Genomic DNA, 23,440 nt, shown 5'->3' on the forward strand with positions numbered 1-23,440 from the left:
TGCCCCATACACAAAGCCTTTTTAACCCAACAGCAAATGAAATATCCATAYTAGAAGGAACAGGATAGTGAAGAGYTAATATCAAATAATGAGCTCAGATGCTCTCTTTACTCCTAACCTTACACTGTGCTTATTCTTAAATCCATAGGGCAAAAATATAATATTCAGTATTGAATCATTAACATTCATATACACATTTAATTGTTTGATCTATATTCAAAAATAAAATCACATTCAAAAGAGTAATTCTTCATGCCCCGAAGTTTGATTAGTTTATCAAAGATTAAATGAGCTGGAGCATCTGAAAACAGGTATTTTTGAGACCTAGGTAACAGGAACCATTCAAGGGAAAGAGGTCAAGCAGAAAAGCAAATTAGCTACTGCTCAAAACTCATGATCTTCATACATTGTGCAAGAAAGTCAAATATTTGCTTCAACAACCCTAATGTAACCATTAACTCTTGCTTCAGATTCTGGCACTGACTCCATTTAAAGGTCACACTGGTTAAGAAAAATGTAGTTAACATCAGCTACTCAGAACAAACATATCATCAGTAAAAAWTTGAAATAGAAAAGTATTTTCATAATTTTTACATTAGGTCACTAACAGTAATCTTTTTACATATGCAAGGATTGATCTCACTTTCACTGGAATCAGTGCTGACGTTAGCACTGCCTTCACTGACAGTGGGCAAATACTGCCCACCACACTATCTCTCAAAACAGGACTAACTAGTTCATYCATAAACTGAATAGCTATTGAATAGTAGTGATCTGTGATATTCCTAAAGATACTCCTGTAAAGTCAGGATGCGGCCTTGGCAAACACTGGTGAATTCAGAGAAAGCTGAAGTTGGAAATTGATGGAAGGGATATGGGAAGGTAAGAAGCAGTACTTCGACCTTTAACTGGTGCTGCAGAGTTAAAGATGCTAATTTTAGGCTACTCTCTTTGAAAGCTTCATTAAAATAAAGTTTGAAGGCAGAGTATAAAGTAAATGAATCTTTCTACTTTTKCATGGATGTGCAGTATCAACAAGTTACAAATAGAAAACGCTGAGTGAAAGTATTTAATACATTCCCTTTTGTCTCACTAGCTGTACAGAAAACATCCCAAAGAAGAATTCAACTCCAGGAGGAGAGAAAATGACTTGATATTTTTTGTCCTCCAGTAAGTTTGTCTATGGATCTTTTTAGTCTGGAATTTTTTGTAAAAGCTCCAAGAGTTAGGTGACCAGTCCTACTGACTTTGAAAACCAACTTGGACATAACTAATTTTCTGCTGGAAATCTAGAAAAGTTGCACATCAATTTCTARCTAGATCAGTAGTTTCATTTGATTAAAAAGAAAAAAGAAGATTTTCCCTGGAAATATTCTCAACCACGGCCAAARAAACAACATACATCAAAACAAATCAGTCTGGAATGGCCATCACTGTCCTTGCACATTTCCTAAAATGCTTTTAATATGAAAGTCAATTCTAGTTTCAGAAGATAGAGAGYACTTCCTCCCCTTCCTTCCTCTTCCACTTCAATGATTCATCTTTTTTTTTTTTCTTTCTTTCTCTTTAAGAAGTAGACTTCACTGAGCTGCCAAGCTAGGATTTATTTTTTAACTCTGTTTCTATTAACTTTTGTTTTTCAGTTTTCTCCTCAGGCCATTTTTTTTTCTAGGTACGTGCTGCTTATTACATTGCACACCAATTGTTACTCAGAAAAATATCCCCCATGGTATTATTTAGCTCATGAATCTTTTGAATTCATGACTAGCAAAAAAAMCACAAAATACAAAAGATTATTTTAAAAGATATGTGATTATTAAACAAATTMTTATTCATATCAGTGCTATTGCAAAGACAGATGGTATTTGATACATTAGAGAAATTACTCTCTTTGCAACTACCCAAACACTGGATACTCACCACAGCAATAACAGGAATAAGCACACCCAGATTCCCTGCACTACTGGAAGCCTGGAAAAGAAATGAAAAGTTTTCATCAAAACATCTACAACAGCTTTTCTAACATATTTGCTACATGACATACTTCAAGTATCAAACATTCCTACTCCCTATGCCAATGAAAATATTATGCAAAGCCAATTACAGACTTGAATCCTGCAACCAGATATGCATAAGTTGGCCCAGAAAACAGCCTAGACATTCACAGGACAGTGCACAAACCCTGAAGTCTTTCAACAAAACTCCTCAGGTGGCTTCTCAAAGATGAAGCCAGTCACTGTGGCCTTGCTGCAGAACAATTAGGCATAAAACTTAAAAGCTTGTACTACCCACCCCTGCCTTCTAAGCCCTCAGCATTGAAAAGTAAACACAATTTCCCACTAAACAGGTGAACTGAATATAGAAGACCCCATCCTGGTGTCCCTTCAGAAGTCAGTTGTTATTCCTTTGGCTCCAGGGAGGAAAATATCCATTGATATAATCTCTGTTCTGACACTCAACAACTGCTAGCATAAAAACGCTCACATTAAATGGGTGTTCACAGCCAAGTGTCAAATGCTTGCCAAAGGTCTAATTTTCCTACTGAAGTATAGCCAAAAATAAACACTCTGTAAAAGGACAAATTTCAACTACTCGTTTCACTAGAAAATACCGCCTGCCCACCCTACTTAAGTACAAAAACYATAAGGAAAATAAAGACTTGCTTCGATTTTGTAGGATTTTTTTAATCGCATTATATACAAGAAGTATGCTTGCTCCTTGGTCAAATACAATGTTAAAAAGAGAAACATTCACTTCACTCAGCAAAGATTGTCTCCCCCCTTCTCTGGTGAGGCAAACCGTGGCAGCACAGACATGATGCACAGAGACATCTCTGAAATCCTTCCCTCCTCCCTCCCACATCCCTCCATTCTGAGCTGGGAGGGATGAGAACTCTCCAGCTTCCTCCTTAAAAAGAGAGACCAGGTAACAGAGCCCTGGTCCCACAGTGGGGAGGCAACGCAGGCCAGCTAACAGGGTACAGCTTTCCACGGAGCGAAACAGACCAATAAGGTAGGAATTAAAATAAATACCAAACAGCCTTCAAATGAGATAACATAGATGCAGCCCAACTAAAACACATTTTTGTTATCTTTCTTGTAGTGTCCAACACAAAGCCAAACGACAGTTGTCCCTTAAATATTTTCAAAAGGAGTAAGAGAATATCACTCGGCCAATTCGGTTGTCAGAACAACCAGAACCTGTCACAGAAATTCTTGTGCTAACATCAGGACAGTCCCCTTGCACAYAGTAAAACTGCTGCAGAGTCAGTGGAGATGCAAGATAACCCAGCTAGCCAGAACGCAGCACATGACACCACCACTTGTAAGTGTAGAATACTTGCTTCTCTACTAGTATTTTTGTTATAAAAATGGAGCATCATCCTCTTTACGATAATATTCAGCRCTGAACGTGAAGGGGTTGCCATGACTTCCATCCCTGAGCATATCCAGAGGACATTCATGTCTATTATTAATAATAGCAAAAATATCCCCCTGCAAGTCAGTTTCTGCATGGYTGGAAGATCTGGTTTAAAAAAATGCTAAAACGCAAAAAATCATTACCACTACAAAACAAAAAAGGGCTTTGAAGGAATTAATAGTTATTGAGCCAATTTAAATTAAAAAAAAAGATACACTGAGAAGTAGAATATAAACAAACAATATTATAATTCTGACGACGAAAGAAACTTTTTTTTTATTTACAAATATTCCGAACCGATTTTCAAAACAAGTGGGAGCACAGCATGTGCAGAACCTTACTTTAACTCTTGAAAATGAATCAATTCAGTCTTCAAAACAACATAGAGTGAGAAGTTATGAAAGGTAACTAAAGAGCATTCTAGTAAAAGCTGCTATCAGTATCTTCAAAATAAAGAAACACTGCCTCCTAGTTCAAATCCATGCTAAATCAATYGCACATTTTTTCATTTGCAGGCAGCTTTAAGTCAGAGCAAGTTTGTCTCCCATAGTTATTTTGAGACTTAAACGGGACAAAGAATATCACCAAATGGAGAAGGGTGGATTCTAATTTAAAAGTATCATTTTAGAACAATGTTCACAAGCTATTTGACCATTTCAGCCCATTTATTAGTGGTAAAAGAATCTACAAAACCTGTGCAGGAGGATTTTCCACCACAGATTTAATGGAAGGTAAAGATTCTGGACTTGTTCTGATTCCCTTTTAAGAGTAGTTGGCATCACTGCTTAAATGCAATCTATTTTCAAAGCAAACAGATTCATTCTGAAGGGATTTGCCAGGAGAGTTCACCATATCCATAAAAGGATAAAGAAAGAGCTTTGCACTATTGAAGTGTGGTGTGCACGAAGAAGAGGAAAAGAAAAAAAACAGAGGATAAACAGGAACCATCAATACTAATATTCCAAAAACTATTGAAAAAATTTTAGCAGCAAACATCACTTTCCAGTTAAGGGCTTTAAAGTAAGTACAATCTTTCACCATTTAAAATAACACAGGGTCCATACACACATAAATGTAAAGCACCAACATGATTTGCTAAATTTTTTATGAAAACAGCTAATATGAAAAAAGCTAATACGAAGTAAGGCAAAAAAGTCATCRCATAAAGAATGGAGAATTTTGTGTGAATAAAATAATTGCTTATAAACTGCTCCTGTAGAAATTTAACTAGCATTTCAACGCATTCCTCTTCCAGACTTCCTCATAGACTAGGGAAAAAAAAGAAATCAAACCACACATAATCAGAAGAGTATCCTGGGATTAAATCAGGATGACAGCTGATGGGGCTTTGAGCAGGAGGTTGGACTAGATCACTTCCTGAGCTCCTTTCCAACCTAAGTTTTCCTACGACCCTAGAGCACTACTACAATTAGAAGTAAAATTGTGTCATATTCAATGACACTATAAGAATTTGTAAGTAGTACTCAGCAATCACTCTTCAATATTTCTCTTTGGAGCTCTGCCTAAACTAACAGCTGAATGCTGCAGACAATCYCTCTCTCTCACACACAAACTCAGACACAGCTGAACAATAGGTGTATTATTGCTTCATCTTAGATACTATATAATGTCTTTCAAACACTTACCTAATCTGCATAGATCTGCACTTAAATTCCATGTTACAAACACACTCGTGTGTGTGTGTGTGTGTGTGTGCGCGCGTGCATGCATATGTGTAAGAGTGTTTTCAGTTCAAAAAAGGTACCAAAGACTATTTTTAACAGCAGCATCCATACCATCGCAAAGCTGCATGGAAATAAAAATTAGCAAGTATCTTACCTTCAGTGCTGGTCCTTTTTCACTCGCTCTCTCACTAGCTCTCTTTCCTTCTAGCCCAAGCTGAACAAATAGTTCCAGCAAGTTCATTAATAGTTCATCCACAAGGTGTTCTCCTTGAATGTTAGCAGCTATGTTAGCTAGGGCATTAATGACTGCTAAGGAACAGTGTCTGAGAAGAAAGCAAAGTTACGAACAAGCAGCTCCTCAGTATGAAGTTTTATATTTTCAGTGCCTTATTAGTAGCACTGATCAGTAATTCTTGTAATAGAGCTACTGACATGATTTTCACTCAGTGGTTTCTCACAAACAGTGACATGTCACTTTACTGATATTTGCACTACATTCAATATTTAACTGAAAAGCTATTTGTTAGCTTTGCCTCTGGTGATGTTTTATGCTGCTGTCATCACCAAAAGTAGATTGTTTTCCTGTAGCAGACACAGCCATAGACAAAAAACAGTAAAGAGCTCTATTTCTGCAATGGGAAAGCACATCGGCAGAAGAATCTGACCTAGTATCAGTCGCTAAAGCTGGGATTGCACTGGGTCAGACAGCATGTGAAAACATATTGACAGGAATAGTCCTCATGCTTTCTTGCATATTGCATTAAAAGATGCCTGGCCAAGTCCAACTACCAACTAAGTCAGTGATAATCTTTAATTATAACAGGTACTAGAATRCATACTTACATACTGAGAATTAAATTGTTTATGATTTGTGTTTAGTTCCTAACAAGTACTAAAATCACATGAAAAAAACTTCATTAGGTTTTATATGCTAATAGATTAATTACTATAGCTACAGATAATGTGAATTAGCAATGCTAATTATCATTTACCATCAACTCCTTACAGAAAAAAAATCACTACCTGTAGTGAAAAACATTTTTAAGAATCTGTACATTATGAAGTGCTACAATTGTTAAAATAATATACTAATTTTCAATATCAAAGAAAAAAGTACTCTTTGCAACCTCACTGTAAAACTCATACTGAAAAAAGAAGGGGAATCCATGAATTAGCATGAAGGATATTTGATATAGCATGCATACAATTAAGAGAGATAGCTATTTGTTACCTGTATCCATGATCCTTATAATCTTTTGTGGCAGAGTAAACAACTGAGCTTGCTTTAACGCTGATCTGCTGAAACAGATTCCACACCTCCTGGTAAATATATTGCTGAAAGAAAACAAATTACTAAGTAAAGCTTATTGAATACAATGTCTCTGAAGAATGATCCTGTAAAAATACACTTTAAACATTATGAAGCTCTTCAAACAGATGCTCAGATGTTACAAAAYGTATCAAGTTCTTTAACTCTGTCTTCTGGATAGAACACTTCACAGGTTTCAGTTCTACCAATTCTTAATCACCCACGCTGAAAGTATGAATTACTTTTGAAAAAAGTCAGTCAATTAATCCTGCATCATTGAAGACAATAATCTGTACCTTTAAAAGTTTAGGGTCTATGAGTCTTTGAAATTTAATTACTGTGTAATGTGCACCTATTTTGCACATAGGCCAAATTTATAAACTATTTAATATCTTTTGAAAACATTAACATTTTGAAAGTATTAACATCGAGGTTAACTTTTTTWAAAAAAAAATCTTTGATGCTATTACAGGGATTAATTTTCTTTGTGAAGCAGCATTTTACACATTATTAATTAGCTTTTTTTACCTGATGCCGCTGAGACAAAAGCATTGTAAAAGAGCATATATATGTAGTGAAGGTAAGGGGGGAAAAAAAAGAAAAAAAATCTGAAGACAGTTTCTACAATACAAAGTTTCCCTTTAACCGAAGGAAAAACAGTTATGAACTGTGGCTCTCTTGGGCAGCTTTTTCCTTACATTTCCAGTGATAACCAGGCAGCCCAGCTGGTCAATGATGAGTACATCAAGAGGAGAAGGAGGCTGACAGAACTTCTGCTGTAAGATCTGTAGGATGGGTTCCATCACTTTCGGGGTGTCCCTAAGTGCCACTGCAATGTGTCCTAAAGCACGAATTGTGTGGTCAGGAATCAAATGAGCTTCCCTATTACAAAACAAACAAAAACAACCCCAAAACATATACATAACTGTTCAACAGTTAACAAGAGCTGCAAGCATATTCACACTCTGTGTAAGAAACAATCCACATATGAAACATAAATATCACTAACAACTTTATTATTACCCCTCCATACACCCATCTACCTCACACAGTATTAGAGATGTAAAGGTTTGCTTTTCAAAAATAAAACCTCAAACCCACTATCCAAGAGACTCACAGTGATCTGTGTGCCAACTGTTCTAGAAACATCAGTAGAAAGGGGCAAAGTAATCTGCAAAACATTAAGACATGATAGTCAAGCCAGCTATTGTAGGATCTTGGAAATTTCTTGATTGGTAAATATCTTAGAAAGGGAAGCAAGTCAGACTCCACAGGTGACAACAAGCTATGTTAAACTATAAAAGCCTGAGGGACACAGCAGAGAACCTCACTCAATCTAGGGCAAGAAACAAGCTAGTGCTCGCCATAGATCTACTGACTTTATCAGATAAAGACAACTCCATACCTCTCAGTATCCAAATAGGGGCTCAGCTCTGCAAAGATTTGCATAGGAAGCTCTTGAATCGCATGTGCAAGCTCACTACTCTGAGTGACACTTGATTCTACAATAATGCTGCCAGTCCTTACGCCCTGGAATGAGCTTAAGTTCAAAAAAATGAGCTTAAGAAAAATCTGCTTTATGGCTAACAACTTACTTATCACTCTCCTGTGAGATGTACAGACGGTTAGACAAACTGGCAAGAAAGGCCTCAACAATCACTGGGTCTATAGTCAAACCAGCTTTCAAGCACCTGAAAGAACAATGAACAGAAAATTTGCTAGAATAGTCAGTGAAAAACGTATGAATTAAACATTTTAATTTTTACTATTGTAAATGGCAGAAAGAAGAACGCACACTGGGTCTTAGGAGAAAAGTTTATACTGAAGTGTAAGAGTAGAGCAYATAGACAGGCTGAGGAAGGGTAAGCAAACACTGTTTAGCAATTTTAAGGCTTCGCTTGCCAAAGCCTACAACCAGGAGTCTCTACTGGTGCTTTCTCCAGCAACAATAAAGATGGGAATATGCAATAATGYAATTTTAGAATCCTCTGATCAGAAATCTTAATCCCTTGTCTCTAGTCACCAACTATTTGTCTTCCCTACAGCTTTGAATAGCTCTCTAGAAGGTCAGAATACTCATTACACTGACTGCATTTGGGGGTGTATCAGTCCTACTACAGGAAGCTCAACATGAAGGAAAAAAAAACTGCCGCTGAGTATTAAAATGGTGACTAGTACGAATTAGGTACCTGGGAAGCAGAAGAACGCAACTAGACAAATACTTTATGATTAGGACATAAACAGAAGTTAGGGATCATTTGAAGGAAAACAAAGTCATGATCMAAAAAAAAGGCAAAGAAAAAAAGCTTCGTAGCGTAGAGCAGCACCCTCTAAATGGTCACAGTACTCTTCTGCTGGGAAAATGGAACTCACGCTYCAAAATGGCACCCGTCCCCATTGCTACCGTGGAACTCTTACCTGCAGATGTTGTCTATGGCAATGTCACGAAGTTGTTCATACATGGATGGTTGACTTTTCTTGCCAGGCATTACATTTAGAGTGGACTCCGAATGCTCATTTGTTACACTAATTTTGATGTCATTACCACCTACTAAGAACACAGAGTACAGAAATCAACCCCTTTTAAAATACCTTCCCTCCATTCCCACCCCAGGACAAGAGTACATAGGCAGGGGAATASTTGGTAAACAAACGCAAAACAGGCTAATTTACAGGTCAGAGAGTTGCACTGAAGAACTCTGAAAATGCATGTGTTGTCACCACCCTCACAAAATACCACYGCATTTAATTACTCCTAAATTTAGTCACCCTAACTTCTTATCTTAATTACTTTAATTTTAGCCGAACTGAATTAAATGGAACATTGTGGGGGGGGTGAACATAGCTTGATATTATGGTTAAAAACAACTGCCAGGTGCCGCCAAGCTGCTTAGAGGTGCATGAAGCACGTGACCTACGAGGAGAGGCCGACGGACGCGGCCTTGTTCCGTCTGGAGAAGGGAAGTCTTTGGGGGAGCCTCACAGCAGCCTTCCGATATGCAAACAAGGTTAAGGAGAAGGCAGAGCCAGGCTCTTCACCGAGGTGCACACTGAGAGAATGAGACACAGTAGTGCTAACAGGGAATGTTCCAGCTGGATGTATGGATTTTTTTCCACTATGAGAACAGTTAAGCTTTGGCTCAGGTTGTGCAATCTCTGTCTTTGAGGTTTTTGAACAGTGCAAAAGGTTAGGTTAGATGACTCCCCAGGGTCCTTTCCACCCTGAATGAGCCTATGGTTCTGTGAATAGTCAGTAAGTGGCTTAAGAAACCTGATTTTGTTTTTTCCCCAAATCAAATACCATACAAATMGTATACAAATCTATAATCAAATTAGCTGGAATTCTTGTCCAAAATCAAGTAACTATTGGCACCCAGATTAGCAAACTAGATTTACKTTTGGATAACCAAGTTCCTCAAGAAAACAAAGGGCACTTACAAGAAAATCATAACAAGCATATAGTTTTGGGTAAGGTGGGAAGAGGCAAATTTTATGCAAAAAKAGATAGCACAGAACAGGAAACAACTTGGTATATTTTATACCTGACTACAAATCAATTCTGAAAACTTTCCTAAAACAACATTAACTTGCTCAAAATCTGTCTCTATTTTTCTGTTTCAATAGCARAGTTACATTTTCAGAGACAGAACAGGAAAAGTCTTATTTTCCTTTTTTCCTCATTTTCTACCACCAGTAGTGYTTATTGTACTGTGAAATCAGTACACACAGACCTGATGAAGCAGTATGATTTGAAAGGAAAACGTAACTGACCATGTGTAGTATACAAGCATTTCACAGTTCTTTTCCTGCAGGTAAAAATACTCCAAAATTATATTTCTGCACRGTGCTTTTCAGAGTTAGACTGAAGTCTCAGTACACCCATACATCTCTAGGTAACACCAGCTACCTCACTACTTCTAGTATTAGAATCCATTATGCATATCTACTCTGATGTAACTCCACATTACTAAACAAAAGGCAAAAGAGATTACCTTTCCTTGCTCTCTTTTAAAATGAGGTTTAAAATGTGGTAAAGATTAGATTAAAAAGATGAAGTTTCAACACATTTGAATTTGCATGTCCTACCTACTCATTTTCTCTCATTAAAAACACACAGAAAATTCTGTTCCATTTTGGCTGCTATTAACAAAATTATCACCAGTGATTACCTGCTGATTTTCTTGCAGTTTTTTTTTTTTAATATGACACCTTTCTGCCTCTTATAGACAGAGATGGTAGATTCTACACAGCTGTCAAGCTAGGAAACAGTATTTTTCATGGTAAACTGAAATCACAAAATAAAAACAGAACCTTCTATTGATAGCCTTTTTTTCCAAAATTAACATCAAACACAGAACAAACCTTAAAAGGCTTACATTTTTTTTAAGGATTTGGAAACTGAATCACAACAACACTTACTCATCCCTATGCATATGTAAACCTCTAAAAACATCAAAAGCCATATGTTGCAACTTTATCACTAGCATATCCTTTGGAATACTATGTTTCTTCTTTACCTGTATGATACTGGCTATGATACTTGTAAAGTTTCACAAGTACAGGGGAAGGTATCACAAGAAAGTCTCTCAGAGATGGATTGACAGAATGAACCACAACAGGGAAGCGCTCACACAAACGACCTAGACCCTGAAAGAAAGAGGTGTGTGTGGGGTGGGAAGCATATAGAATTTTGTTTGCAGTAACAGCACAATTTTTATTTTAATTGTAATTTCAATACAAAAAACAAAGATAGTTCTAAGGCATTCAGTTTTTAGCAGAATATTTATGCATTTCAAGCCTGTAATTCTTTTAGCTTATCCAAGAGTGTGGCATACCAGATAAGCCTTGCAGCTTTCTTCCAGGATGATTTTACATGAAGTATACGAAATGAACCACACTCTAAAAATAAAGTTATTGGGTAAATTCTGATATCTATAAAATCCAGAAAATTTATAATCCTAATTTCAAAAAAACCCAAAACAAAACGATAATCTGTAAGACTACGTGAAAGCGTCCAACAGAAACACAACATATAAAAATTAAAATAACCAGGTCATACTGTTAAATATCAAAGTAATCTACCAGTGTTAGAACTTTCTTTTTTCCTTAAGTGTTTTATGTAACACATGAACCTGAACATTTCAGAAATGAAATACTGGTTAAAAAAAAACCTCATCAGTATTATTCTTCAAAGACAGCTTTAGCTCAGAAAATTCCGAAAGCACTCGTCTTCTGCAGTTCTACTTTCCATACCACCCCTCTAAAACCTAAATGTAGAATACATCGAGGTAAAGTAATACAATTAGTAAATGAAAAAAAAACTCTTCTAATAACATGTAAAATCCCCAAAGATCTCATTCACTGATAATAATAAYAAGATCAAATACTGTCAAGACAAACCTGCAAACAGCAAATTAGCAGTGGCAAGTGAGCAATGATGACTTTGCTAGAGGTTTTCGACTGCAGCTTTTCTGACAGCTTGATGCACAGGTTTTCTGCACCTTAACTCCAAAAAGCCAACATATAAATTAATGTTTATCAGAATTATTAGCCCACACAGAACCCTATGCTTATTGGAACCTCTAAAACATATGGAGAATTTGTCATTCACTCTCCTCATACTACAATTCCTCAAAAACAGTCAGCACTTTTTCTGGGAAAAATTTTGGAAACTTAGTATATGCAGTGATTAGCTCTGACAAACATTATGATTGAGGGAACAGTAATACTCAAAGTTGATTTTGAGGGTGCTGCTCATAAAGTATTGCAAGGTTCAGAGGAAGAAAAATCCTAAACATAATTCAGAGGATATAATGGGACAAATAAAAAAAGGTCAGTTTCMTAGTACTAGATAGCAATAAAGAAAACATCTTCTTTAAAGGAAGACTGAGAATCATTTAAGACATTAATAATAGTACTCAATTAAGAACAATTAAAAATTTAGAAAATAAATAGCACCACGTAAGRCAGCAATAGTCAGTCTGCTCTGGTTGAACCAACACAATGTTTCTGTTTTCACTTCTATGAAGAAATRTCTAACTATCTAGCTAGCTAACTTGATGACTTCTTTGATGAAAATTAGACTCTTGGACTATAGTAGCTAAGTGGAGCCCATTGACATTTAAATTTCTGTGAATTTTGACTATGCTCAGAGAACAGTATAAGGTATTGCTACAAGGGTTTTTTTTWWAAAAAAAAGACACTGAAGAAACTGAAGGGCTTTTCACCTTGCTCATCTTTCACAGCCCACACCATGAGATCCACACAGGCAGCATTAGCCTGACAGCGCAGTTTTAAAGGACTCAATTCATTGTGCAGTCTATCAACATCATGAAGAATTTTCTGAAGTTCTGACTGACTGATGTTGAATTGCTCTAGCACAAAATCATGGATTTCCTTCACAAAAGAGTTGGGAAGGTCTAAGGAAATAAAAAGAAATATGATTATTCTGGAGGAAGGAAGGAATTCAGTGTATCAGAGCAACAGTGGCTATAAAATTCATTGCTTTATTATGCATTATTTGATTTCATAAAGTTTATGCTCCACCTSAAAGATAAATTTCAAAGCAAAAAGTCCACCAGTAATCAGATGGTTGAAATGTCAACTATTCCTCCTTTCTGTGATGCTCAAAATACTTTTGTCCTATTTATATAACACCTTTTACATTAAAACATTTCAAAACAAATCTCAAACTGTATAGCACACACAAAATTCCCAGGAAATGTAACCCCCACCTCCATCCATGMAGCATAAACAAGGCAAACAACACTTTGTATTCTAAGCATAATGAACAAAAAAAAAATTAAAAGATACCTTTCATATAGTATAATGTGTCTCTCAGCATTTTAAACTGAGCAACATAAAGAGGGTCACTGAACGTTTTATAATACAGATCTGTGTTAGCACTCATCTGTAAGAAAAAAGAAAAAAATCTGATAGTTTCAAAATTAAGTATTCCCATTACATGGGTAAAGAAGTGTTTTCATTTGTCATGAAACCATTTTYCTCTAGAATATAAACAAGTATTTAAAACAGGTACCAAAACTAACCTCACAGATTCTCCCCATACTTTCCTCAAAAGGAACACTATCACTATTTAGTCCATTAAACAAGATGCAGTCAGTTTTTCAATTCAAAGAGCACAAAGCTGTCTGACAGTTGCAAAAAATAAAACAGAAGAGGATTCAAATCTCATTTTATTGGGACAGCAAAGGGAAGAACTGAAGCTTAGACTTATATTTCAAATAAGGCAGTACTCAAAAGAAGGGTAGAAAGAACAGCCAAGTTGTTTTCCCACACAACTGAATGCACACTGAATATATACTCCATTCAAATTGGTGCCTCCAATGAAATAAGACTAACTTGATAAAATGTGACAGAAGCTGTTATATAACTGCAACTAGGGAAGGAGAGAATGATGACTCAACAGGCCTACAGAAACACATATTCCATGCAATACACCACCTCCAAAAGTAAAGATCCACAGATTCTAATACTATAAAAATTGCAGAAAGGACACACACAACAGTACCAGTGATTTCCCAGTCAGAAAAGGAAAAGAATATATTTTATTTACATGAAGACAATAATATTCCTGGAATAGGCAAAGATCTTAATCTACAGTAAATTAGTTTTGAGCCATTGATGCTGTAATTTAGTGGGATAATAGAGGTCAAGTAGTAGAATGGTTCATTGAAGCAGAAAACTATTTTCTTTTATGTTAGTGGAAAATCTCTTCCTCACCTCCCATTTTTACACAGTCCAAGGCTAACCTTTAAAAAAACTGAAAGAACTGATTAAACAGGAACGGAGTATTCTTTTGCAAAGAGAAAATATTCCTCACAGAGGTAAAAGACTAATAAATGTATTTCCAAGTATTAATTAAGACAAGAAAGTATTCAAGCCATTAGAAAAGGAATTTAAACATACTTCTGCAACTTCAGCTACAACTGCATCTAAGCTCCTTAGGAGAGAATCCCCAACAATCTGTTTCACCTACAGAGGAAGAAGAAAGAAAAAAAAAAGTGTCATGTTTGTGACCCTAAAAAAGAAAAATCCTAGAAAGACATTACATTTCTTGCCTGTCCAAAGGAAATATCAGTTACTTAAATGCAAACTGTCAGATAAAATTAAGGCTACAAGAATTTCTGGCTGCAACAAGATTTACTGTTTTGGAGCTCCTGTGTGCAGTCCCAGAACAGCTGGTGCAGAAAGCAGACAGGGCCACYAGCATCTGTCCACTTGCATGAATTCCCAGCAACTAACATCTTTCAGATCTTATTCTCACTGCAGAAACCAATCCTCTACTTCAAGAACTGCAGTACACAAGCTACCTCAGATCAAGTGGTCTGCAAGACACAAACAGGAAGAACTTGACAAAAGCAGTATTTGATTTTGCAACTTCTTCACCTTTCATATGGGCACTTTACAGGAATGGTACTGAAGTATGATGTTAGATGTCAYAGAAATCACATTATACTAAACTTGAAAGAAAATCAAATACAGCTCTTTATATGCAATTCTAAGAGCAGTTTCCTCTTCAGCCCAAACAAATACTGTATTTAATTCTAGCATGGATATCAAAAATCCAATCTCACTACAATCTTCAGAGCAACCCATCACATACCATGTGCAACAGCTGGCGGAGCATTTCCAGTGGGATATTAAACTCCTTATTGTTAATGCCATTAAAAAGAGGAGAAACTGAAAAGCTAGAGCTGATTGTAGAGAAATAATAATCAGGATCTAGTGCGCTGCCGTCAGGAAGGTATGAACCTGATCAGAAAAAAGAAACAAGAAATAAAAGTTTAGGGAGTGGGAAGGCTATACAAATTTTCTTTAGTGGTGACGTTAGTCACGACTCAGAGAGTTATTTCCAAAACAGCGACAGTCTTCAAYTCACAAGCTGTGAAGATTCTCAATTCAGCTAACGTATTGGTAAAACAAAATACAAAACTAAAATGAAAAAATAAATGCATTCATTAAAAATTCATAGTGACATAGGAAGAACTCATTTTAGCAACTTGCATTCATGTCATAGACACCGTTGAGAAGAAGCTTTGCCATACTTCTAACAYATGCTTACCTAAAAACTTTTGTAATGCCATTTTGATTAAAAGCACAGAAGTAAAAAGAACAAAGTCAAAAGCATCTTGCAAAGTTCTCTCATCAAGTGAACATGTTGCAGAGTTTTCATTTTAGAAAAGGAGTAGRTTCACTACTGTAGTTCGAAGGTATAAGAGAAATCAAATTATTTTTCAGACTCAAATATTTTATTAAGCAAGAACTTGTTAACCACAGTGCTTTCGGCACTATCGCACCATTTATTGACAACAACAAAACAAATTGCTTTTGGCTCTTTTTTCTAAAGCCTTACCCTTGTCCAGAACACAAAGCCATCAAACTTCTTGCTTCAGAAAATAAGGCTATACCATAGGAAGTAATACAAGGGTTGCCTATATCCAAAATATCTGGTGGAAGTTAGCATTTAAAATAAAACTCTGACTAGAGGAATCACAATTCTGTTAGCATCACAATTACTATGATTCAGAAATTTTTACAAAACCCACCAGTGGTTTTAATTAAGATAATTTGTATTCTTCTACTACGGTTTCCCTCTACTCCACTGCTCGCTCCCCTTTTTATTTAATTCAAAACATGAAGAACCTAAAGCTAAAGAGTTACATGTTGGTGCAACAAAGCGGACAGAGGATAAACAGGTCTTTTCTTACCTGGTCATTTAATAATGACATTTGAATTATCCTGCATCTCAGTGATATGATTAAGACAGACAGATGCCTCTACAAACATTAACACGAAGGAAAGAGAAGTAATGTGGAAGAAACTAATTTAAGCCAGGGCACCAGAGAGGAGAATGACTCAGAAAAGTCCAAACTGTTAACAATCTCAGAAAATAGACAAAAATAGAGACACCAAAATAATTTAGATACAGAACGAGTTCTCCACTTGATTCACACAATACTTGGTTTATTTGTAAGCCCTGCTTTGACATGTCACAACATAAAAGTCACAGCTAGAGTTTTACCGAAAGCCTGTGGTTAAAAGTTCATTTATTAACTCAGGACAGTTTTTCAAATGGCTCCCTTTTGGGAAACAGCAACTGATATACATTAGTAAATATTGTGCTTCAGTGTCTCTCGTATTATTTTTCACATTGATTTTTCAAGGACAGTTTTTCACTTCAGAAAATTACTAGATCTTACACAATGATCTAGATCAAATTTACTTCAAATGGAGTAGTTCTTTTGGATCTATACAACATGCCAGAGAGGTTTTAAAATTGCAGACCCCAGTTTACCGATTTAGTTGTCTAGTGAAGCACAATATTAACAGTTATTTCTGAAAGTTACTCAGCCTAATCTTGTGAAATATTTTTGGCCTAGTTGAATTAAGCTCTTCAGTACTAGGCACGGCTTAGCAGTCAGGAAATCATGTCTCTCTCAGAAGCCTGCCAGAAACAACTGAGCCTGGAAACCACTGGCGTTAGCAATAACAACTTCCTACTGTCTTTACGGTTCAAAATTCTTCAGAATCCTAGCAAGCACATGCTAGAGAATTACTATAAGAATCCTAAAGGACAAAGAAAGAGGGATTTTGCTTCTCAAAATTTTCTGTAAGGCATAACAAAAACGCAAGAATCTCTGTTCCTTCAGAGAGCAATTTACCTTCAAAGTAATGAATTGCAGATCCTCCAGGAGAGCTGGGAGGGGGAATTCCACGTTCAGGACTAACCTGAAACATTGCGCAAGATGTATTTATAAAACATTAAGAAATCTCCCAGAGAACATATTCACACACTTTAAAGACTTTGCTTCCAGCAAAACTAACAGGAACTGTGTAATGCCAGGCCTAACAGCCTAGTTTTAACCAAAAATAGGAAGTTATAGAAAGCTAATCAGTGCTTCTGATTAAAGGAAACAGATCAGAATTATGATTCCTATATTGCACATAACTCTGCTAATGACAAACTGATTTCAGAACAGACACCTGAATTCCTTTTCCCCTTGAGACAATAAACATCCACAGCTCCTGTTAAAATCAGTGAAAGCTCACGTGTGCTGACAACTTCTGAAAAAACTCCAAACATTAAGGGCCAGTTTCGTAAATTCTCAGATATAAATTATCATTCTTTTCCCAGGAAGGTAACATGAGGAATTATTGTCAACCATTTCACAGTAAGACAATTATTTTGTAGCTCAGGAGGAGCTCCGGAACCAAACTAGATCTCCGGATCTATTCAAATAATGTTAAGAAACTGTCCATACATCCAAGCTTAAGGCTGTCTTAATTCCACCAAGAACACAAAATCATTTAAGCATGAACTTCATCACAGAGCAAGTCAYACAGACCTGTGAGATGCTAGATACGCTGCTAGCCTTTCTCTTTAATGTTCCTTCTTGGCAGACCGTGAGCAGAGAACTGGGAAGAATTGATCTGAAATCATTAAATGATCGTCGTCGAATTCCTTCAAGCTCTTCTGGAACTCTAAGGGAATGTGGGGGAATTTTAGGGAAAAGCTTTGAAAGAAGAGCCTCCTCTGAATTGCTGTAGCGACCAAAGGCTCGAGAAATTCCTATTAGGCAGGGCACTGCATACTTGCATAAATATTCTGGAAAAGAAAAATAAATATAACAGTATAGTAGCAATAACTTAAAACATCCTCTCCCCATTTTTGCTACCACTTCATTAAACAGCATTTCAGCAAAATGTGCTTCACAGACTTATTTGCGCAAACAAGGAAAAGAACAGAGGTATCGTAAACTAATACACTTCTAGCTTCAATATTTACTATTTAATAACAATAAAATATGAGGCAAAAAAAAAGAGTCTTGGCCAAAGGAAAAAAGCTTTTCACTTTTCAGGAGTGATCCTGACAATTAGAAAACATAAGACAAGTTCAGAGGACAGGAGTTAAAGTTTAACAGTACCTTTATCATGCATTTGCGGGGTCTGGCACATTCCCAACAGAAACTGCATTACTTGCAGAACTGCATCCAAAATCTAAAGCAATCAAGACAGAGGTACAAAATCATCTTTTGTTAAAGAATTATTATTACCTTGAATTAGATCATTACAGTTACTCAAGTGCAACTGGCAAATACTAACTTAAGGATCTTTTTAAACAGGATTTTTTTTCATGCTATGTGATCAAAAAGGAAAAAAAAAACTACTCTCACTCTTAACAGAACTTCCTCAGTCTTCAGCCAGCTGATGTGTACTAGCAGAATAAAACTGCAGCACTCCTAATCTTAATATTAAAACTTGAATTCTAAAACACTAGGCTCAGTGATCAACACCCTCTGACTGTCAGAAGTGAAAGCAGGTTTATGAATAATTTCTGAGGACCTAACTTTTGAGTACCTAACCTACTTGTGTTAATTAATACAAGTAAAGTTATGCATAAGGATACACACTTTTGCAAGAAAGAAAATAGGTGTGGTACTCTCTTCTCCAGACATGTTAGCCTTGCAGCATTAGACAATCAGGTATAACATCAACTCAAATTTAGAGCAAACTTTACCTGCTCCCTAAGAGAAGCATCCCTGTAAGCAACATCTGATAATAATGTCACCAAGCAGAAGCTGAAGTTTTCTGCAACTGGAAGCAAGCCTGCAAAATAAAAAATAGAAAATTAGCCACTTATGCATTGTTAGAGAGAACCAAGATATAAAAAGCAAATAATAATGCAACAAAATGATATAGGTGATTCTCCACGTCATACAGTTCCAAGATTATCTGCAGATAAATACTATCTATAAGATTTAAAAGTACATCTAATCATAACTTAAGCATTAGATGTTAAAAGATTTTTTCAATTGTTAAAAAAATTTCCAGGCTTTCAACTGWTTTTCAAAAACCACTAAACTACTTAAACTGTGTAATATCCCTTGTGATACAAGAAGTATTCTTATATTCATTTTAAGAGCTCTTAAGAGAGCTAGAAATTAAGTGGTTTAAGAGGAGTAACTAAGTACCAAAACTAAATGCAAATCTCTCAAATCCCAGGTTCCACTCTTCTGCTTTAGCTACTATATAATTTTCTCCAATTTAGCCCTAAAATATATTGAGTATTTAATTATTTAGGAACTACAACTTGTCACAGATTAGTCAAACGAGAAACCTGGGAGCTATCAACTTCTTCTCTGGTTTCTAAAGAGCAATCAATTTTAAAGGCAGTCATATCAAGAGCTAAGGACATAATAGGACTTACACCTCCCTTCRTACTATGTCCTGAATAACTTTCATTATTTCCATTTCCTGGCTGACACTCTGTAAGAATAATCAAAAAACCCCAAACATTACCTCTGCCTTTCCGTGCATTGCTTTCTTCTATCCACTGGACTTTGGGAAGACCTCTCAGAAGTCGAAGGAGGTAAGGAACCACGTTATCTTTGTGCTGAAAATATTTTATTTAAAAGGAAGAAAAGTTGAACAATATAATCTGAATGTATATTAGAGATGTGGAAAAAGAGTTCACTAGCTACACATAGAGTTCAGTTCAGCTAATCATTACTCTACAGCCTGCCTAAACACTGAAAAATTGATTTCAACACAAGCAAAGAGTAAGTCAGTCACTTAATTCAGTGCCATAAATCCAATCACATCATCCTAAGGAACAGTTCGTTTTCTGTAAAAGCTGGGGTTAATTATTATTGGGGATCTTTTTTCCTCTAACTCATTTATTGGTAAACAGTAAAACACACAGTAATGTCACAAAATAACTTTAAGGTCACTAGAAAATCAGAAATTCCAGGTCCCAACTCAGTACACGGAAGCCATCTCATGGTTTCAGGCAAGCCACAAAACACATCCATTTGATTCCTCAGGTTACTAACCTGTACTTTTTYTTATTGAGTTGGATTAATTAATACTAACTGCTGGTTTTGAAAACATCAGGCATCAAAAAATGGTAAGAAACATTAATACAGTTACCTTGTTTACACTTTATACCACATGAAAACCCGAAAAGGACAAAATTGATAATAAAGTTGTTTCTATTCAACTATATCACGTGAGATAGACACTAAATAGAAGGAAATTCAAGCCTAATCCAAATCTCATCAACACTGAAACTTAAATTAGTAAAGATCAAAAGAAATAGAAACAGCCCATCACAAAGGCTGACAGCTTCCTAGTTCACAGATATAAAAGCGATGTTCATACCCAATGTAACCTATGTGCACATCTGTCTTCTCATTCTAGATATAAAAAAGGTCACTACAGATCTGACTTTCAGGAGCTGGAGTATGTTCACCCATAACTATTATTCAGAAGCAGGTGGGGGAAGGATAAGCAATGGCATGTATGTTTTGAGCAAATACTCCTGAATAGCTTGCCCACATCTTTAAAGACTTCTCCCATTTCCATATTCAGAAAACACATACTCTAAAAGCCTCTAAGTTTCTCTAAGCAAGGAACTTCTACATCTCGTGCTTCCTTCTAAAAGCCACTCCCATCCTCTATCTCCAGTTCAATGCCATAGAGCAGATTCATAAACTACTTTTTAAAATTTGCAAACCACCACCTTTGTGTTGGCTATATCCTCCCATAGGCCTCTATAAAACAATTAAATCTTTCCCCTCCCTCCTTATTAAGCTCTACTTTGCTATGAGGTCTACCAAAAAACATGATTGCAGTTTGACTGTGACAGTGCCATGACCACTGTTTATCACACTCCTCAGTACTGTCCTTACTTCCTTCTGCTCTCCTGCCCGTATCCATCTGTTATCTCTGACCTTGCATTTAGTCAACTCTTCAGAGCAAGGACACTTGCATATGTGTAACACATTCATGGTTTTAAGGTTCTTGACAGTAATTCAAACATATAATAAATACCAACTTTTCATTCACTGAAAAACTACATTTGAATTATTCCAAAATCTTTCAGTTAAATACAATTAGCATGGAGAGGGAATAATACCTGAAGGTCAGATTCAATTAGAAAGATTCCCAAAGCAATTACAGCATCTCTACGACGTTCATCTAACTGGAAAATCCCATGGAAATCCACCGGACACATACAGAGCAGTTTTTGTACCTGAAAAACAGTGGAGGAAAAGGGCAGGAGAATAAGACCAAAAGTATCAAAAAACAATTCGAAATAACAACAATATATACCCACTAGTAGACCTGAAGAGAGCGAYGCAAACAGCTCCCAGCTTTTCATTTATGGAGAAGAGAGAATGCCCTGGAGTATATCAAGCAACAGGCCTGGGTAGCACTAATGCAATTGAAAATATTTTCAGAGCAGAGAAACAAGCTGACAGGCTACAATTTTCAGAAAGACTTGTTTACACTTCCTGTAGTTGAAATGGACTGTAGCATTTCCCTTTTTTAGAAGGGAATCAGAYGGCCATACTATCCCTGCTTTAGTCACATCAGCCTTTTAATGAAATAATCTAATGGCCAGGAAAGAGTGAAGAATGARAGACAGTAGAAAAAAACAGAAAAATCTACATATACACATCAAACTTTTTACCACAATGAGGGTCATTTAAAAAGTTTTCTTCGATTAATTCATTGAGTATTTTGGATGTGCAACATCCGTATGTGTGCAACAGGCATACATACAGTATTTACTCAATGCCTGTAAACAAGACCTGGGTGGATGGAGCTTTTGTTATAGTTGCACCAGTGCTTTCTTCACACACAGCACTCAAACTCTGCTGCTTAGATGAGTGTGACTTCACTCAAATCCTTTTAAGTTTCCAGAGCAATTATTTTCTTCACTRCTTACTTATTATTTCATTTGATATMCAGCTAACACACAACTAAAGAATATACCGAATCTCTCAGAACAGTAAAAAGGAGGAAAATGCAACAACCATATGGACTTTCCATAAATCTCCTTAGTGTTAATAAATACCACCAAGAAGAGACTGTCATAATGAATACTTAACGTTTGAATGTCAAGTCTCCTTTATTTAGATAACTCACTTTAAACATCCTGACTTAAAATCTCTAAACCAAGAAACTGTTTCCCTAAAGGACTAGAAGAACTTACTGGGAGTCCTGGGCAAGTTAAGATTCCGATCCTTGGACTGCCATACCTTGTAATTACAAAACCTGTAATACAGTATGAATAATCCTCTCGCTTTACATAAAGTACAGCAAAGGAAATACAAACTTTGGAAAAATAACTTTTAGTGCACGTATTCCACATCAGGTTGTTATTCTGAAAAACATGAGTAAATACCTTGAACACGATAAAACTGTTACTATAATTCAACTCCTAGTATAGATTCTTACAAACGACAGAATCACCGGATACTGTTGAACCAACAGCGAGATGTAAAAGAATTGCTTACAGTTAGCTGTCAGACTAATGGCAAATTTCCAGAACAAGACCTAAGAGAGAAGTCCGAAATAGCTGGCCAAAAATAAGTCACGTACAATAGCATCAGCACAAAGCTGTACTTCTCAACAATTTAGCCATCTTTCATTAATGCAYGAGGCAATTTAGGAGTTCAGCCGCTTTACGCACAGAGAAGCCAGCGACCAGCACCCGGCTGCCTTACTCCTCCTCTGCCGCAGAGCTCGCACAACCGGCGGGCTCACGGAGCACACGCGCGCAAACGGAACGGTTCCACGGCCAAAACCCACCGGTTCGGGCTCGCCCGCCTCCGCCGAGCCCCGTCCCCGCGAGGCAGCTCTCACGGGCCGGCAGCCGCACCGCGCGTTACAGCGGGCAGAGCTCGGAGCGCCCAAGGAACGAGCCGGGCCGCCGGGCCGCGCCCCTCCCCTGCCCGCGACGCCCACTCGCGGCGCGGCCCACGAGGGACCCCTCTTCCCCGCGCAGCGGCACACGGCTGCCGCGCCCGCCTCGCCGGGCCAGGCCGCAGCCCGCGCGGCCGCGACGCACCTCGCAGCCCACGCAGCCGCCGCACACGGGCGAAGCGGGCGGGCCCTCCCCCACGCGCGCCACACGCCACCGCTCCACGGCGGAGGCCGGGCGCCCCTCACCTAACGCCCACGCGCCGACCCCGCCACCACGCACACGCATATG

The 23,440-nt window shown here is 37.1% G+C and overlaps 1 protein-coding gene across 2 annotated transcripts in view; it reads right to left on the minus strand.

Annotated features, from left to right (window-relative positions):
* Positions 1-21,469, minus strand: part of PI4KA (phosphatidylinositol 4-kinase alpha) — a 60,771-nt gene extending 39,302 nt beyond the window's left edge. The window contains exons 1-18 of one of the 2 annotated variants that reach the window (XM_085302746.1): positions 21,356-21,469; positions 19,738-19,831; positions 18,956-19,044; positions 18,363-18,435; positions 17,784-18,043; positions 17,100-17,166; positions 15,041-15,189; positions 14,344-14,409; positions 13,228-13,324; positions 12,642-12,833; positions 11,815-11,915; positions 10,932-11,061; positions 8,833-8,965; positions 8,010-8,105; positions 7,113-7,296; positions 6,337-6,440; positions 5,260-5,428; positions 1,921-1,971 (exon numbers count right to left, since the gene is read on the minus strand). In XM_085302746.1, coding sequence (XP_085158872.1) covers positions 1,921-1,971; positions 5,260-5,428; positions 6,337-6,440; positions 7,113-7,296; positions 8,010-8,105; positions 8,833-8,965; positions 10,932-11,061; positions 11,815-11,915; positions 12,642-12,833; positions 13,228-13,324; positions 14,344-14,409; positions 15,041-15,189; positions 17,100-17,166; positions 17,784-18,043; positions 18,363-18,435; positions 18,956-19,044; positions 19,738-19,831; positions 21,356-21,454 — 2,154 coding nt within the window. In that variant the 5' untranslated portion in view covers positions 21,455-21,469. The remainder of the gene's footprint in view (positions 1-1,920; positions 1,972-5,259; positions 5,429-6,336; positions 6,441-7,112; positions 7,297-8,009; positions 8,106-8,832; positions 8,966-10,931; positions 11,062-11,814; positions 11,916-12,641; positions 12,834-13,227; positions 13,325-14,343; positions 14,410-15,040; positions 15,190-17,099; positions 17,167-17,783; positions 18,044-18,362; positions 18,436-18,955; positions 19,045-19,737; positions 19,832-21,355) is intronic. The other variant, XM_085302745.1, reaches the window with a different exon arrangement.
* Positions 21,470-23,440: the final 1,971 nt, after the last annotated feature.

Source organism: Rhea americana, unplaced genomic scaffold (assembly GCF_003343005.1).
Source record: "Rhea americana isolate MKP2758 unplaced genomic scaffold, rheAme1 scaffold_191, whole genome shotgun sequence".
Classification (NCBI taxonomy): Eukaryota; Metazoa; Chordata; class Aves; order Rheiformes; family Rheidae; genus Rhea; species Rhea americana.